This window comes from Emys orbicularis, chromosome 5 (assembly GCF_028017835.1).
Source record: "Emys orbicularis isolate rEmyOrb1 chromosome 5, rEmyOrb1.hap1, whole genome shotgun sequence".
Taxonomy (NCBI): Eukaryota; Metazoa; Chordata; order Testudines; family Emydidae; genus Emys; species Emys orbicularis.
In genome coordinates, this window is record NC_088687.1 from 54,579,615 (window position 1) to 54,598,228 (window position 18,614).

An 18,614-nucleotide genomic window follows, 5' to 3' on the forward strand; every position below is an offset into this window, starting at 1 on the left:
GATTTTAAATGAACTTCTCTTGCTCTAAATTTATTATTATTTTGTTTAGAAACATGTGAGCCTACAGTGATGTCAATGGAGTTTCACTGATGCAAAACTGGTGTAAAGTAGTTATTTTTTGGTAGTATGTGCAATGACTGTGTGTGAGAGAGACACAATAGGCACACTTACATGCTAAAAAGGTATGTGTATGAAGTCTGACACTAACACCAGACCTGACTCTATTATGGATTCCTTATTATATTCATTTTAAATGGAGCTTCTGTTTACATTTTTATTTTAAAATTTATACTAAGTTGTGCCTCTTTGACTAGGATTTAAGCATCAACACGTACAATTCAGGAAATAAATTATTAATTTTTATTAATTCATGTACAATTTTACAGTGTAGTGTATATTTCACTGAAAAACTGTTTAAGATTAATATTATTTAAATTATAACTTGAAGGGGCTTTCTATTTAATAGGTACTAAACATACCCCATCCTAAATGGGCTTCAAGGCTGAAATAGTAGTTAACAGAAAGCACCCTCAAATTATCATAAAACTTCAGTGTGCTCTTCATATTGATAAACTGTCCCTAGTTAGGGTGGACTGTCCTATGTAATATAGCAAAATATTGATTGTTTTCCCACTCTGCTCCACTTCTCCAAAATGCTCTGTCAATATATTTCATTGGAATTAAAAAATTGGTGTTTTTTTTCCTCCCAAATGTCCCTATTTCTGGTGGGACTAAATTTGGAATAAGGACTTTGATGTTATGTTCCCTGAGAGAGGTCCTATAACATCTTGTCTTTAACAATGACTATGTTGTTTTAATTTTACAGTAGTGTAGTGCTCACTCCGTGATATGTCTATGTATTCAAATTAATAAAGCATTCGTTTATAAAGGGTCTACCAGGAACATTTTATAGATTTATTTTTTAAATATTCAAGTCTTTGAGTTTTAGGTTCCCCCCTTTTTAATACACAGTATTAAGTAGTAGTAGTAAATAGTACACAAAGGTTTGTTATTTTTTTCCCAGCAGACCATTTGTTGCTACAACCAGGTGGCCTGTTTTTCAAAGCAATCCTTAAGGAAAGACGCATCAAAAATGTGATTTTCTGGAGTTTTGTATTTTCAGGAAGTCTTGATAAATATCTGGAAAAAAAAGGGGGGGGGAGGAATAAAATATGATAAATTTACAAAAATCGTATCAAACGTTAGAATAAGTTATTTATTTTCCCCTTTCAGATACAGTGATGGATTTCCTCCAAATTCTTTCAGTGAAATCGTTTGAGATTCCCCCCCCCCCCCCATGAGATGAGACTATTGAGTCTATAAACAGTCAGACACAAGCAGTTATAAAATTACACTATTGTCTGAAGATGTTTGCCTGCTCTTGCTACAAACAACACCTGAGATTGCTACTACTGAAAGAGAAGATAGAAAAGAATAAAAGTAAACAAATGAATCATGGAGAAAATTGTGTACATCATGGTGCAAATTCTACTAGCTTTACTTACTCCAAGTAGTATTTACTGATAGGCTTTTTCTCATTGAAGTAAAGAGGATTACTCAGGTAAGTGATACTCAACATAGGCAAGGTTGGAAAATCAGTCCTTGTCCATTTTCAGTACTTTTTGTGCAGTTTCATGTTTTCCCTGTATAGTTTTTCCCCCCCAGTCTGCATGGGGCTTTCACAATTCCCGCCCCCCCCCCCCCCCAAAGTTAGGAAAAAGGGATCGTAAAGCCATAAATATTGGCAGGTGGACTCAGGGGCGGGAATGGGAGCTGAAACTGCTTTTAACAATAGACGTATTAATATGCTTCCCATATGCTTACCTCACTCAGTAACGCCCACACAGGAGAATCAGAATGGATAGATAAACGAATAGCCTGTATTTTCCCTACTGATGGACTGATGATGCCTTCTGCTATTCCATTATCAAATGTACCTATGTATAAACAAAACCAATCAGCACTAGTATGAGCTATAATGAAATGCATTTTTCTAGTGGACTTAGCACAGACAGTTTTAATGTCAATAATAAATATTACCTAAGGCCCAGATTCACAAAAGTACTTAGGCACCTACGCCGGAGGTTTAGATGCCAAGTCCCATTTTTAGGGGCCACTGTGATCCTCAAAACCCCCATTTAGCTGCTGCCTAATCCTGTAGGTCCCCAAACTCACTCTGAACCTAAATTTTTGCAGTAAATGTTCCCTAGGGCCTAGGTGACTATGTTTCTGCCTCTGGGCAAGAACACTGCTACCTCTACATGCCTGCACACTAATCTCCTGCCTAAGCCCCAGAGAGATCCTCAGACCAGGGGAAAGTAGGTGGGTAGACACCTATCTTGCCTGCGGGGCCCAATCCGTATGTGTGCTCAAAGCCCACACACAATGTCCAGAGGAGGAAGACCTCCCTTATAACTTAGACCAGTGGTTAGGGTACTCACCTGAGAGGTGGCAGATCCTTGTTCACATCCTTTCTCCTCATCAGGCTGAGGAGGGACTTGAATCAGGGGATCTTGCACATCCCAGTACCCTAACCATTGGGATAAAGATTACAAGGGTCATCCTCCCTCATATAGCTGTTTTCTGTGAAGTTAGGCAGCCTCTGAACATTATTGAAAACATTCTTTTGGTATCCTAGGGGTTTGCGATGTTGACAGTACATCAGTGTATTACTAACAGAAAATACTGTTTAATATATTTTTATCATGTTAAGATGTACAAGCTCTTTTTAAAAATAGCATATTCTGATGAAACATTCACCTTTGTTGCTGGCTGAACCACAAGTTAATGATGTCAAAATCAATTAGCTCGAGCTGCAAAACTCAAGTCACAGTCAATTATCCTACTGAAGAGCTTGAAATGATTGGGTTTTTTCTTTAATTTAAAACCTTCACTATCCCCTTTACTAAAGTCTGTTTTCATTACTCTGCCCTATTGAATTCTAAGTAACCAAGCCACATACTGCAACATGCAGAAGTTCAAAATGTATTCTTTGATTACTAGTTGACTTTGAAATTCTGAGTTTCTTATAGAACTAATGGCGCTTTCAAGTGTATAGTTTGTTTGTTTTTTTAAATAGTGTTTATATACAAGCAAACTGTTTGTCTTTGAAATGATAAGTAGTTTACCTATCTTTAAATATCCATCTTTGGTTGTTTGGTAGTTAACTTTGCCTCCATGTCCTACTGCATCTTTTAATAATTCTGTTTCCTGTAACAAAACAAAAGAGTAGAAGTCCCAACCAGGTTTTATAAACTATATTTTTTCCAACCTTCATTCATAAAATGAGTAGTACTGGGTATTGCAGTGGGAAATGAGACACTTACAGCAGCAGGCCAAACTTCTACAGTAGTATTAAACAGTTTATCACCAGGGTGTTCCATGTTTCCACTTCTAAAGAGGTACCTGCCAATGAGAACTATATTATTTCTATATATTTTTGTACTGTAGAAAATTTTAGATGAATAGTTCTCAAGAATCATTTCTGAAGTAAAACTTTAAATATACGTTCTCTATTGCAAATAGCATGTCAGTGAAGCCAGAGACATACATTAACATTTACAGCCAGTTGGCCAAACGGTATTAAAACCTTTAAATTTCAAACAATATATCCCCAAAAGACAACCTGTTCTGGAAACAGTGAAAGGGGAAAGCAACAACCATGCCGAATTGTCACTAACCTTTCTCCCTTTCTGTGCTCAAATCCCAATCAATCTAACCCATTCCAAGCTTCACCAGCCCTTACACACAGACCCCAATGGTCCCATATCATTCCAAAGCCTAGCTGAGGCCTGCAGCACCCATGCAGGCAGCTGCATAAGGATCATCCCCAAGTCTTGCTATAAGAGTGTGGACCTCCTTGCGAATCAAGCATTTTTAGGTACAGAAAGTGGGCTGTCTCCTAATTCTTATGAAACTTCCTTGATGACAGGGTGTCCAACTAGCACCTCTTATTGTGGGACCCATATGCCAATGGCAGCCCTCAGTTATGCATGGAGGGCTATTGATCAAGTCAAGTGTTTCTAAGAAGCTCCAATATTGGCCAATGAGTGACAGTATTGCCAACTTCAAGCATTCAAAAATCACGAGTTAGGCCCCAAAAAACCTCATGAGATCTTAAATACTTTTTGGATTCTTTTCATTTGCCTTCTGGCATTGGAGCCTGCTTATAATCCTTTCTTTGCAACCATTCAGGCTCATAAAAGATTTTTTTTTAAATGAAACCTGAGATTCTCACTTTCACGTGAATCCTGCAGCTGAGGCATTAAGAAAAACTTCAAATATAAGGTTGACAATAAAAATCTCAACAGTTAGCAGTACTAGAGTAGTGGGGCATCAGCTAGAAAAGGCAATGTTGTGTAGAAGCCACCTTCTTCCTGTTTAGACCCCACATTGGGGAAAATGGAAGATATGGACTATTTAAGTTTATTAACATGTAAGCTATTGAATTATGAACATAGTGAGTCATAGCAGTTTCTATTTATGCTGCAATATTTGTTACAATATTGTTATGGTGGGGTCACCTGATGGGGATATTACACATGATCTTGTAAATTCTTTTTCTGAGTGTGTAAACAGTGTAAAAACTTTGAATAAATGTTTGGATTGTTATTAGTTTTGTGATGCTGCAAAGCAGTTTCCTCCCTGCCATATTCTCCCTAACTTGAGTCTGTTCTTGAGGCAGAGGTACTCCCTAGGAGTGTGGCATGGGGGTTTTGGTGAAGATCCCTGAAAGATGAGATGGGCAAACAATATTCAGGCTGCCTCTCTTCAAGTATGGTGTATATAGTGCAAAATACCCAAGCTGCACTAAGAAAATATCCAGCTCTGGCACCCAGGTTACCAATTTCTCATCCAGCGTGGAACTGACCCACAAGACACCAGAGGGGCAACAGTATTTTTTCATTACATTAATTTGTTGTAAAATACATTTTACAAATCTAGTGGTTTAAATGATTTCATGTACATTTTTTGTGATGGAGAATGCATTTCACAATGTATTTTTGCAGAGTGTCTTTTTCTGGGAAGCCAAGAGAGAAAACATTATTTGTCAAAGGAGACAGGATGGACATATGCAAAATAATTAACGATATAGAGAACGGAAGTTAGGAACTTCTGTTTACCCCTTCTCATAATACACAAACAAGAGTACATTTAACTAAATTGAAAGACAACATATTTAAGCATGATAAAACAAAATAATTTACATAACACAGTTAACCTGTGGAGCTCACTGTCTTTTTTTTATTTTTGGAGATATACCTATCTCATAGAACTGGAAGGGACCCTGAAAGGTCATTGAGTCCAGCCCCCTGCCTTCACTAGCAGGACCAAGTACTGATTTTGCCCCAGATCCCTAAGTGGCCCCCTCAAGGACTGAACTCACAACCCTGGGTTTAGCAGGCCAATGTTCAAACCACTGAGCTATCCCTCCCCCGTCAAAAGATATCAATGCCAAGAACTTACTAGGATTAGAAAAATTTTACATTTATATGGATAATGAGAACATCCACAATTACATTAAACCAATTAAAAAGTTTAGGTGTATAAATCCTCTTGTTTTAGGGCATAAGCCAACTACTAATTTAAGGGGCTAGGAAGAATCTCTCCCTGTAAATAGGTTATTCCATAGTTGTCTGCTATGGGCTTTCTTGCACCTTCCTCTAAAGATGCATCTGGAAATGGCCACACTCCGGAATAGCATATTGGATTAGAGGGACCGCTGGTCTGATCTGCTATGACAATTCCTGTTTCATCGTTGAAAGGGCAGGACTGCAGCTCAGCTAATTAAGCAATTCAACAAGGATCTAATTGTAAGTGGGAACCCACTCCTAGAGCATGTCTCCAGGATCTCCTGAATCTTTGGAAGATCATTTCCTAATATCTGCAAAAGAAGAACTTCCCACCTGCACATAGGAGACACACAGCACAGGAACACCTGTCCTGGCCCTCCTGCAGAGTTAGAAAAATCCCTTGCCCACTGCTCTGTTCTCCAACCAACACCTCCTCAGTCCAATTAAAAAATGGTGCAAGCTGCCACAAGGTGACTAGTAGAATGGTATAAGTTAAAGCAGACCTTGTCCAATTTTAATTTATATTCACATCGCTGTAGGCATTCCTGGCAACACAGGAAAGCCCCGCCAATGCACTCCAGTGTTGGGAGAAACTATGATCTTAGGCCAAACTGCATTTCACCACTAAAACTCTGTTTTAAAAGTTATAAAATTGGTACTTTAAGAAACTTAAATATGTGGTATGTATTGGAAATGCACAACCATATATTGTAAAATATGAGTATGTAGCATAAAATATATTAGAAATGTTTACAAGTCAGACAAAATACAAGAGGCTTGATTCTGATCTCACACTAGTGTTATGTTGTTGCAGCTACATTTAATTCAACGATTTACACCAATGTAAATTCAGAAGCAGACAAGGTCCTTGCCCAGGCTCTCACCCCCCTCCTCTAAGTGCTTCCCTAAAACATTTCTTCCTTAAGGCATATGAATTCTAGCCTTCCTCACAAAGAAGTATAAACTAAATAATAGGGGGAAGCGTTAAACAAAGCAACAAAAATTAATACAAAAACTTTAGAAATGCCAAGATGTGTTGTAGTAGTAGGATTTTGTGTTTGTATTCTATATAATTTAGAATAAAAGATAAAGAATAATAATGTAGCATGCATTAAATGTATTGATGTATGATTTGACCATATCCTGCCAGCCACCCTTTCTGAAAGCAGAAAGGAATGGCCTAATGGGCCATTGGTAAAGATGCATCAGCCAGAATCTTGTGTCTGAAGCTGATTTCAAGTCTGTAACAGACCTTTAGGGTCACCACTTTGTTGTAGGTTTAGCATTTTGAAATAAGTAAAAGAATGCAATGATTGTTTTCTCCTGTATTTCAATTTGATGTTCCTGTTCAAACTTTGGGTTTGTCCTGCCAAGACTTCCCCGTAGCATCATGGCATGACTGATAGAACCTGGCTCCTCTCTACCCGTGATCAACCTAGCTGGCCACTAGATTGATCCGGACTCTGGACTGGTAACTATAACATCGACTGGCAGGAGAGTGTGTGTAAATGCATATGCTAATTGTTGTATCGCCAATAAATGCGGCGTATTGCCTTTTCCCCTGAAAAAAAATCCTGTATGCTTCTATAAGCATAACAGTGTCACCACTCAATCAGTTGCTTTTCATTGTTTTCACCATAGGGTTTACACTGATTTTTTCTTTCTTTGTTAAGTATTTAATTTTCATGCCTGTGAGGAGAAGTCTAGAATTCAAAAGCTTTTAAGGAAGAAGTGTGTTTCAGGGAAAGCGTTAAAAAAAGAGGAAAGGGGATTAGCAGACTTATTACACTTATTTAAATTGGTAGTTTGTGGATATTCAAACAATAGAGAATTGGTAATCTTGACAGGATTCAAAACTGGGTATAAGTATCCTACCATATCATTTAGCACTCACCCTTCTACTTTCAATGGCTGTAAAAAAGTGAATAAGATATAATCTCCAGCCACTGGAGAAAAAGCCCAAAAACAGTCCATTCCTTCGTAAGCCTTTTCCAAAGTATAATGCTGGAATATTCTTAGGCTAGTAGTCACTTTTGCAGGGGGGTTAACATGTGCTTTATGTAGCATGTTTTTGCCAAAATCTTTATCCTGTTAGACACAAAGAGATACAATACCACATATAAAGACTCATAATTCAGTGTTCAAATATCTTGGATCACAGAGGGCTGTTACAGAAAATGAAGAGTCATTATCTGAACTATTTTCATATAAAATTATATATATAGATTTTAAATGTTGCATCCCATATTTATGGGAGCTCCTTCAGTGAAACCACTAAAACTCAACAATAAGTTGTGTAACTATGAACTTTATCGATCATTTCCTAAATGATGTAGAAGCTTTTCTGATGGGCAGGCTTGCCCATTACACCCTCTTCTGTAACATCTGGTATAGGCCACTGTCAGAGACAAGTGGACTACATGAACCATTAGTCTGATCCAATATGGTGATTTTTATGTAAGAATACAGCACTAACTGAACTCCTGAAGTCTTGTACTTAAGTGCTCTTATGTGGTGAGGACAACTGCTTTTTGGGAGGAGGTATGCCACAGGCAATACAGACCTGTGCTGCATTACTAATAGAGGGGAGTATAAGGAAAGGACCTTATCTAAGGAGGAAAGGCTACCAGAAGGAATCTCTCCATTTCCTCAAGAGAATCTTGTGAGTAGACTAGAAATCAAGCCCTATGCTAGTTCGTATTATTTACATTGTTTATGTAGCCCTCCCAGAGTCTCTTGAGACGGTATTCGCATCTGACTACTGTGGATCTGAGATGATCTAAACCTAATAAATGAGGCCTCCTTGGGAAGGTGTTTCCCCCACAGTTTAAGCAGAGGAGCCTCTGTTTACAGTAGGACACTGTAATTGAAAAACCCACTCTTGACCTCAGGTGCCTCTCCAAATCTCTCATCTCCCTTTCATCTCCAAGCTCATTAAATCATAAATGCAATGTATGCAATTACTGTCAGGAGTTCCTCTTCCCAAATTCCACCCTAGACCCTCTCTATTTCAGCTTCCACCCATTGCACTCTTCTGAAACAGGTCTCACTAAAGTCTCTTATGACCTCTTCCTAGCCGAAGCTCAGGACCAGTACTCCATCCTCACTTTCCTTGACCTTTCAGCTGCCTTCAGCACAAATGACCATGCTCTTCTTGAAATATTGTCCTCCCTTGGCTTTCATGACTCTGTCCTCTCCTTGTTCTCCTACCTCTCTAATCACTTCTTGTGTCCTTTGGAAGACCTGCTATGTTCCCCCTCCAACTTTCTGTGGGGGCTCCAGAGGGGGTCCTTGGTACCCTTCTCTTCTCCCTTTACACCTTATCTCTAGGTAGTCTCATCTGCAAACACAAATTCAACTGCCATCTCTACGCTGATGACTCTCAGGTCTACCTCTCTACTCCAGACCCATCTCCTCCTGTCCAAACTAAAATCTCAGCTTGTCTCACTGACATCTCCTCATGGATGTCTAGACATCAGCTCAAGTTCAACGTAGCTAAAACAGAAACTCTTCTCTCCCTTCCCCATCTCCTACCAAGCCTACCACTCTACCTCCTTTCTCGATCATTGTGGACAACACCACCATTCTGCCCGCCACTCAGTCCAGTAAGCTGGGAGTTATCTTTGACTTGGACTTCTCTCTAGGTCATCGTATCCAGGCTATGTCTAAATCTTGCAGATTCTTTCAGCATAACATCTCTAAGATACGTTTTTTTCTTATTCATCCACAGAGTGAAAATTCTCACTAGGCTCTCATCTCCCTTCCTGATTACTGCAACATTCTTCCCTTGGTAAATGCAACCTTACCCCACTCATATCCATTCAAAATGCTACTGTAATGATAATTTTCCTATCCTGCCACTTTGACCACATCACCCTTATCTTTGAACCCCGCCACTATATTTTATGTGATAAAAGGGGAGAGAAACTACATTGTTGGGGTATATAAGGGTTAAGTAAAGACCTGGGTAACCGCTAGCCTGGTAATAGGGAGTAGGCGCAGGTACGCACTGTCTCTTTGCTTGATAGATAAAGTTGCTACCCTTTCCCCTCTCCTTCTGCTTGTTAAGGATTGATAAGCATTGCAGCTGCTTATGGGGATGTGGGGATCTAAAGAATACTTTTTGTGTAAAGCAGTGTTATCTCCCCCTCCCTTCCATTCCCAGCTACAATAAACGAGCTTGGGGCCATGGCCCCTTCCTCCCTTCCCTGCAAACTGCTGATTAAGGGAATTCATGGCTGCAATTATTGCAAAGAAATGTCTCTTCAAAGTAAAAATGTCTGTAGAATATGCTTAATGCTGTAAACAGTAAATGGGCGAGGACAATTATATTCAGTATATAGCTATTAATATTCGTTGTATGGGCGTTCATATTACTCTATGAAGGTTTTGGGGGTGTTGTAGTAAATGTAGGTATTCACATACTAACTTTGATAAAAAGAGTGTGCTGTAACTAATTCAGTGCTTACTCGACAATTGGTCAAGGGGAACAAGTACGGCAATAAAGAAGCCCATCTACTCAATCTGCCTCTGGGTTCTCCTGCTCTCTCTCTAACATACATGTCTTCACTTTCAATGCCCTTCATGGTCAGTCTCCACCTATCTCATTCACTATTGAGATGTTGACTCCAGCCTCTGCTCAGCTCCTAAGGCCAATCTCCATCTCCCACTTGTAAAAGTTTCAAACAAAAACTTTTGTACTTTCTCCCATGCCACCTGTCACAGTTAGGAGGCACTCCTCAAACATCTGCAAAGCTACCTCATTATCCTCTTTCACATCCCTCCTCAAAACTTTCCTTTGCTGTGATGCCTACAAAAAAAATGGACAACAGTTAAGCTGCTGGTGTGCTGAAACCACTGCTGATCCTGCTGACCAATATTGTCTCACTGTTTCCTTATACTTCCCCATATGTCTGTATCCTTCTGTTGTCTCTTGTTTTATATTTAGATTGTAAGCACTTTGGGGCAGGAACTATCTTTTTGGTGTGTCTGTACATTGCTTAGTACAATGGGGCCCTAGTCCATGCTAGGGACCCTGGGCGCTATGATGGTACCACTACTACTAATTAATTGAAGGCCCAGACTCAGGGAAGATATCCTTATATGTCCTGTGAGTGTATTTCCCCCACTCAGTTCAGATTACAAATTAATATGTTCCTCTCATCTCTCTCTTCTGGTACATGAAATTTATCACCAAATACACAATGTTTTTCAGTTCAAAAAGCAAACAAGTCAGAATTCAAACAAATAATTTAGAAATATGGTGGCAAATTTTGTAAGAGTCTTACTTTTAAATTCTGTATTTTCCCAGCCAAAGATGAATGAATTCCCACATGCTGAAAGAGAGATGGCTTAGAACGGATACGCAAATAGGCCTTTTGCCCTTCACAATGTTTCTGGAAAGGAAATAAAAAAAGGTCATGTGTATGAATTTCCCCCCCTCAACAACAAAGGGATTTGTCCTACCATCAGTAATTCAATTTCATTACATAGCTATAGCTACAGCTTGTCCTGCAATCCATATTCACAAAAGTAATCCTTTGGGGAGTATCCCAATGACTTCAGTGAGACTCCGTAAGGACCATTCACATAAGGCAGAATTGGAACTCTTCACTTAAGCCTCTATTCTCTCGGAACGTTTGACTGTTATTAGGTTTTGTTTGGGGGTTTTTTGGTCAAAGAAATAACAATAAGAGAAATCAACTAAAGACCACTTTCCTATCTATATTTTCTGTCTAAAGTGTGGAGGAATGTAATCCTAGCACAAGTTTAGCTGTATCTTATTGCAGGTTCTCCCTGAAAAATTTCAGTTCAGTTTTTGAGCTCATCACATTACTTTTACCAAACTGCTCTGACCATAATCTGCATTGACCTCCTTGTTGTAGATCCTGGTCACTTCTCCACTCCTGGCTCTTTCTGTTGTTTGATACAGGAAATTGTCACAACATTATGCTGGATCATCCTGAGAATGATGTGGAGCTCTCAAGCACTGGATTTAAATCTTACTGTTCTAATTTAGGTACAACTTTGGACAATTGACAAACTGGGAAATGCAAGTAACTGCCTTTCAGTAAGAATTTCTGCGATGTCTTGTTCCATCCGTCCGTTTTCTCAGATATGAGAATATTCCCCTAAAAGTGATTTGTGCTCTGGATGTAAACAGCAGTGCAGTTTGAGACACTAAGTATAATAGGTCATAATGATAAATATAAGGAACATCATGACCTAAATAGAATAAAGCACAAGACTACAGGCAGAAGCCCTGGGTTCTACTCTCAGGTCATCACTGAAACACTGTGCAACCTTGGTAAATCACTTTATCTCCCTGTATCCCAGTTTCCACATCTTTAAAATGGGCATGATAATATTTAACCAACTGTGTAAAGTGTTTTGAGCGCTATAGATGAAAGGTTTTATATAAGTTCTATCAGTACTAGTTAAAGTGAGAAGGGATGGAAAAGCTGCATCTAATGAGCTCAAATGCAAAATCTCAAATGGGATTTATGGCTCTTATTGAAGTACTAATTAGATACTCAAAGATAGCTGAGGGCATATAAATAGAATAAAGTGTTTTTATATGTGCGTCTAAAGCAGATGTTCAGTAAAACAATGCCAGAAAAAGGGAGTGAATGCAAATCAGTGCACCGGCAGCTGTTTCTTTAGAAAAGGGTGGTACACTTTTGAAACAAAAAGATACAATTGTGACACGTTATTGTCCCAGCTGGTGGAATCAGTATTTTACCATAATCACAGTAACTACAAAATACTACACCAGAACCTTGGTCCCTAATAAGTCCCTTTTTATGCCACTGCAGCAATGCAAAAGGGACTTAGCCACCTTAAAACAACTTATGAGGATACTGCAATCATAGAGAAATCCTCAGTAGGCGTAGGGTCCCAGCCTAGGGGGTGTGGTGTGCAAAGTTCGAGCATGATACACTACAGCAGGGGTTCTCAACCTTTTCCTTTCAGACGCCCCACAACATGCTATAAAAATTCAGGGCCAGAGTGTGTGTGTTGGGGGAAGAGGACTTGGGGCTCTGGCCACTGGGTGGGGGTGGGGCCTTTGGGCATAGGCATAGTTTGACTTCTATTTGGGGATTGGGGGCGGGGGGACAGGGCCTGGCAGGACTCAGGCCAGCTCCACATGCTAGGGCCCAGGGAGGGAATACCACCTCCACCGCCTGAGACCTCAGCAGGCCACCCAGCCTGTCTGGGTTGTGGGGGCAGGGGTACAACCAAAATTATAACTCAAAGAGGAGGACTCAGCTTAAAAAGTTTGAAAACCACTCAGGGTGCAGGCAGGGGGTAGCTAGGAGCTATATGCAAGCAGAGGGTAATTCAGGATTCACATAGCGGGGGTAGCTAGAAGCCGTGTGTTTTAGCCCCACGGGGGACACCGGGGCTCCAGGCTTCAGCTCTGCAGCTCCTGACATCAGCCCTGCAGGGGGCACCAGGGCTTAGGGCTTCAGCCATGGGGCCTCCCCCCTCCCCCCCCCAAAAATGGCTCACAGACCTCCAGGAGATGACAGACTCCCAGTTGAGAACCACTGCATTATAGGAATGGTGAGTCTACTTTAACTTGTACCGAAGTCTAGTTAAGATCATTGCAACCCTCAGGATCCTTAATTTATATATGCCTCAGTGACATTTAAATATCAATTTGATTAGATATCCAATTTACCTGAGATTTTTTTCCGGAGGACTGCAGAGTGATTTGGGCTGTTTTTTGTTGTTGTTGTTCTTGTTTTTAAATGTCAGCTCCCATTAGTCTCCCTCCACTCCAGTGAGTTTACTTATTGCTATCCTTACACTGAGGGCATATCATCTGTGATGAGACAGGCTTTGTGTCTTCTCCTCAGTGCGACATGCATCCTTTATGTTGCTATGATGCTTTTGGCATCTACTTTATCAACAAATTTCATGTTGCTGCAGCCAGCTTCCTCTTTTCCATAATAACCTGAGTTATAATGGTAAGAGGAAAGTTCACAACATGATGCTCCATTCCCTGGCTCCATCTGTCTAGAAGATTCAGAAGTGTACACAAACACACACCTTTAGATAATTCTTCTACTTTTGGGTGGGAATTTGGAGAGCTGCTGACTCATCCTCAAAGGACCCGAACTTCCATAAAATTATATGAACCTATCCATTCACTTTTAAAGGCAGATCTGATGAAGTTCCTGAAGTGCCCATGGACCTGATGGCTGCACCCATTTGCCAACTATACTCCTCCAACATTTAGTGAAAAGATATGGTTGCTTCTACAAAGGCTTTAAAAACACTGCCAGGAATGGAAACATGTACTTAACCTATTGGCCAGATGATTAAACATACCAACCAGAGGTGGACAGGCTGGGGCAACACACTAGTGAGAATTCCAGTTGCTTGGAAAGGGAAGGTGTTAGAGTTACTTTCCATCTTTCATATCAGCTTATTAACTGCTGCTGGGGGAAAAGGCTGTCTGTCCTATTGTACGCCTCCTCCAGTTCCTGTTTTTGGCATTCTTGTAAATAGCTGCCTCTGCTGCTGCTCATTCCTCTTGCAACAGCAGCATGCAATTGACTTGACTTGACAGTTTCACTGCTACCCACAGAATTTTGAATAGCAGATGTGAAACTCACTAGAAACTTCTTGTCAGTCTACTTTTGCCAAGTTGAAGCAAACACAAAAGCAGAGACACGTGCTGTTTTATCTTCCTGGTTTATGTATGATTCACAACCTTAAGGGCTACCAACTTTTTTTTTTAAATGGAAAAAAAAAAAAAAAAAAAAAAGGGCTCAGTACTTAGGAGCTGAGCTCAGCACATCTGAGGAATATGGAGGGGGAAGAGGTGACATTATAACATCTTGCCATCACCCACTGTTTGTGCACCAGAGGCAGATGGGGGCCACTTCAGTCCCCGGATAAATTAGAGCTGCAGGGTTGCCAGCCCAGGATTACTGGAGTGAGATCCTCGTTCCTCCTATGCTTAAGTGCGGAGTGTGAAATGCCATGCTGGGGAAATCCTCAGCTGCCTCCTTAAGGCAGTTTTAAGTCCTCTTTGTACTGGTGGAGCTTAAAACAAGCCACCTTCTGCCATCCCCAAAGGTCATCTTCCCTACAGCAGGTCATCATAATGAGTCTTTTTAAGCCCACTTGCTCAACTCTTTTCACTCAGCTGTTTACACATCCCATATCTTTCTTGCATGAAGTCATTTTCCACCCATACCAACAAAAAATAATACACACGCAAAACACTTAAAAAGAACACAGAGTGAGAACTGTCACTATCCTATCCTCAAGTAAAGCCATCTGCACTCTAAAAACTAGGAGGGAGGGAAACCTCTTGTTGCCCCTGTAGTGTAGTCAGCAGTCCATTTCATGAGCGCTTAGCCCAGCCTAAGATCTAAGAAGGCCATGGTTGGTGACAAAAGGCACCACAGGCTGTGTAAGTGTGGGAGTTAGAGACACTCAAGTGAAAAAAGAGTGTAAACATAGAACTATTTTAAAGATAATCACATAGTTAAAATGCTATTGGAAACATTTGGAACTCCAGAAATGGCACCTTTCCCAATATAACCTGGAACTGTTTATTTCAGTTAAAACAGGTAGGTTAGGTTGGTTTTGCTCTAAACACCTTCCTGCATTATTTGCAAACAAATACTACAGCCTTTTCTAACTCATGAGACCAGACAGTGAAACAGACTAGAAACAAACCAGTCTTCCACTCCTAAACAGAGGGAAATATAAAAGGTAAATAGCATGAACAGTTTCAAACAAATTAGATTTTAAAACTGGTTGTTTTAATAAACTAAGGTGTTGATTAGTAATGTATAAATTTTACCTTAAGTATCCTAGCAGTCTGAAAATACCATGAAATCAAATGCTAAGTCTCAATATAATATGCTACATAAGGCTCTAATTCTGCAATTGACAACACAAGCAAACTCCTGAACCCATAAGAAGCCCCATTAAAATCAGTGGAGCTTCATGTAAATGCAGAAGTCTGCCCACACAAGCCATCTGTATGTACTAGAACCTAAATTCTCATTTTTCCTCATTAGGTTTCTTAGAAGGAGCTATTTCATATTTGATGTTTACTTTTAATCTTTGTTCTTGCCATTTTAATTCCTATGTCGCCATAGCATATATTAAGCAGCAAGCATTGCTTTTACTGGTTAATAATATAGTTGTGTATGCTTACTTCATTATGGAGTGAAATCAAACAATTAACACAAGATGTCCAAGCTAGTAGTTCAGTTAAATTATACTTTGAATCACATTACAGTACAATCTCCTACAACTGTTTAAAAATCCCTAAAACACATTTATGGAATGTGTACTTTTCTATTTTTGGAACTGAATCATGCATTAACTGTGATTTATAATATAATTTATTTTGTAGTAATAAAATACAGAAACACTTACTGGATCCTTTTCTGGACTGCATACTTTAACCCAGAGTAAGTGGTCTAGAAGCCAGTCTATGGGCTTATCTTTGTAGAACATTAAAAAGAATTCTACTATGAGTGGTAAATCTTTAGTTCTAAACAACTTTCCTGAAAACAAATAGAAGAAGAAATCACACATTTCAGTCATATTTAGTCCTGTATGCATATCACTGAAGCCCATGTTTTCTTCCTGCACCCAAACACATAGGGTAGAACCCAGACCCTACTGAATTTAACAGAAGTTTTTCCATTAGAATCACAGAATCAAAGGATTAGAAGGGACCGCAAAGGTCATGTAGTTTAACCCCCTGCCAAGATGCAGAATTTGTTGTGTCTAAACCATCCAAGACAGATGGCTATCCAGCCTCCCTTTGAAAATCTCCAGTGATCTCCCTCAAGATGTTCATTGGAACCTCTGATGGTGAGGGAACCTTCCATCAGTGGGATCAGGCTTTCAATTTTGTCTAAACAAGGAAAGAGCATGATTTAAACAAAAACAAACAAAAACCCCAAACCAATTCATCTCCTGTTTACTAATCCCATATGAAACATCTGTTAGCATCTACTGCAGGTGCAGTTAAGCACCTTTAAAACTGTTAAGTGTTGGGGTTTATGCTAGATGGGAATACAGCACTTGCAGGATTAGGCCTGGTCTACATGTTCCAGCCTTGTCATTGCTGGCAGCAGCATGTGGTGTATGTGTAGCTACAATCCACTGGGAAAAGCAGGCTGCATCCACACTGCCGTATGTAGCTGCATGCCACAGTAAAAGGCTCTGGGGCAGCAGGGAAAGACTCCGGCAGCTCCCCACTGCTGGAACCATTACCTGCTGCAGGTTGCTGCTGGAGCCTCTCCCTGCTGCCTACCCCATGCTGGGCATGGAAAGTCTCTGGCAATGGAAGGCACTGCTTGGGAGTGTATTGAACAGTGTTGAGTACGTACCCTGAGGTTCAGGCATGTCTTAACTCTCTTCACCTAAGCAGTGCCTCACTATCTATGCTGCCATCTATACCCGTGCTAGGGGAGTGTGCAGTGTATGTCGCTATAAGTATAGACATAGCCAAAGTTGAACCAGTTTAGCTAAAGATGTAATCTTAAATTGATTTAGTTAAAACTGGTGCAACTGTGTGTTTGAAGACTCATATCCATTTAACCTACACCACCTTCACTCCTAACCCCAGGCAATGTCTCATTTCCCTGCTTTGCAGGATAGCTGAAGGCAGCTAAATGGAACAGGGAAGCATCCTGCATAGACATTTCCCTCCTGTATGGCCGCACCATAGATTTGTCTACAAGTTTGCTTCCTCTGCACAACATTCAGGAGCAGGGTGCAGTTCAATATGTTTGTTGCAACAAAATCAGTTTTGAATTACCCATTGTTCGTATTTCTAGACTGTTAAACTTGAGAATGTTGTTTGCTCATAATATGTATATTTTGTGATTAGTCACCATGTTGTCAGATAGTTCAGTCATACTAACAGTCATTAAAGCAAAACAAACATCTCCTAGTTTATGATGACTTAGCTGACTTAATGCACAAACTTAAAGGGCACTAACAACGAATGGGCTAAGTTTTACCTTTGGATGAGTCTGCATAGCTCCCACTGACTGAGTCAAAGTCCACTGACTTGAAATCAATTAGAGCCAAAGGCAGAATATGACCCATTGACATTTTGGCAATCTAACCCACTTAAAATTACTTCTAGAGCATCATTCTTGTTGTGCCATAACAAGGATACACAGCTTCCAAAAATTTTATGAAAAATTTAAAATCGATTTGCAAAGGGGCTGCATTTTATTTTTAATCTAGAATTTTTAGGAATTGCTATGCGATCAACTGGCATATAGAAACCTTTTGCATGTTGAAGTATACATGTGTAAAAGGGGAACACTCACCACCAGTGCTGCATAGGGCTCAGGCAGGGGTGCAGCAGGTGGTCACCTCTTTTCAGTTATAGTCATGTCCTTCAGCTTCCCCAAAGGCTTTTGTCTTAATATGGGGAATTTGGGGATTTGAGCCCTTGAACAGTCAGGGTCTTCCCCAGATGGACTCTCTGTCAAGGTAAAGCCTTCTGTTGATCTCCTGGATTTTGGGAATGGGTTAGGTATCTAGGCCCACCTTCTCCACCAAGCTCCGATCTAGGGCCCGATGATGGGCAACTATGTTCTGCACCTTGGGGTGCTATGCAGCTGCACCCCCACAACCCCTAGGACCACTTCCTACCCACGTTTCCCAGCTCTCAACTGAGTAAGTTACATAATTGCAAATAAAGGCTCTAACCATCCCAATAAGCATCTTTGGAAGCCTGCCACACCTCAAATTATTGTGCAAATTGTCAGGCTTGGAGGGAGGGGCTAACTCCTGGGTCCAGTTAAGTGTGTAGACCGTTAAATAGGCGCTGGGAACATGGTAGGACCTCTTGTTCCCTGTGGGAATGAATACAATGTGACTGGATCTTGGGTTGATAGGATCCTGCACTATAAGGATAGTGCCATACAGCATGGACAGTGAGAGACTCTGAACATAGATTGGGAGTCTGACGTGGTTGTAGCATTTCCTAGAGAATCAGGGATTTTGGGGATTAGCCTTTCCAGGAGTTGAAACACA

The 18,614-nt window shown here is 40.3% G+C and overlaps 1 protein-coding gene across 3 annotated transcripts in view; it reads right to left on the bottom strand.

Moving 5' to 3' along the window:
• Nucleotides 1–602: 602 nt before the first annotated feature.
• The window catches only part of MGAT4D (MGAT4 family member D), a 94,012-nt gene continuing 76,000 nt past the window's right edge, over nt 603–18,614 (bottom strand). For 2 of the 3 annotated variants that reach the window (XM_065405811.1, XM_065405810.1), the window contains 7 exons: nt 15,984–16,114; nt 10,862–10,969; nt 7,468–7,661; nt 3,327–3,405; nt 3,129–3,210; nt 1,825–1,937; nt 603–1,140 (listed from right to left, as the gene is read on the bottom strand). In XM_065405811.1, the coding sequence (XP_065261883.1) occupies nt 1,120–1,140; nt 1,825–1,937; nt 3,129–3,210; nt 3,327–3,405; nt 7,468–7,661; nt 10,862–10,969; nt 15,984–16,114 (728 nt within the window). In that variant the 3' untranslated portion in view covers nt 603–1,119. Of the gene's footprint in view, nt 1,141–1,800; nt 1,938–3,128; nt 3,211–3,326; nt 3,406–7,467; nt 7,662–10,861; nt 10,970–15,983; nt 16,115–18,614 lie in introns of those variants that run through there. The other variant, XM_065405808.1, reaches the window with a different exon arrangement.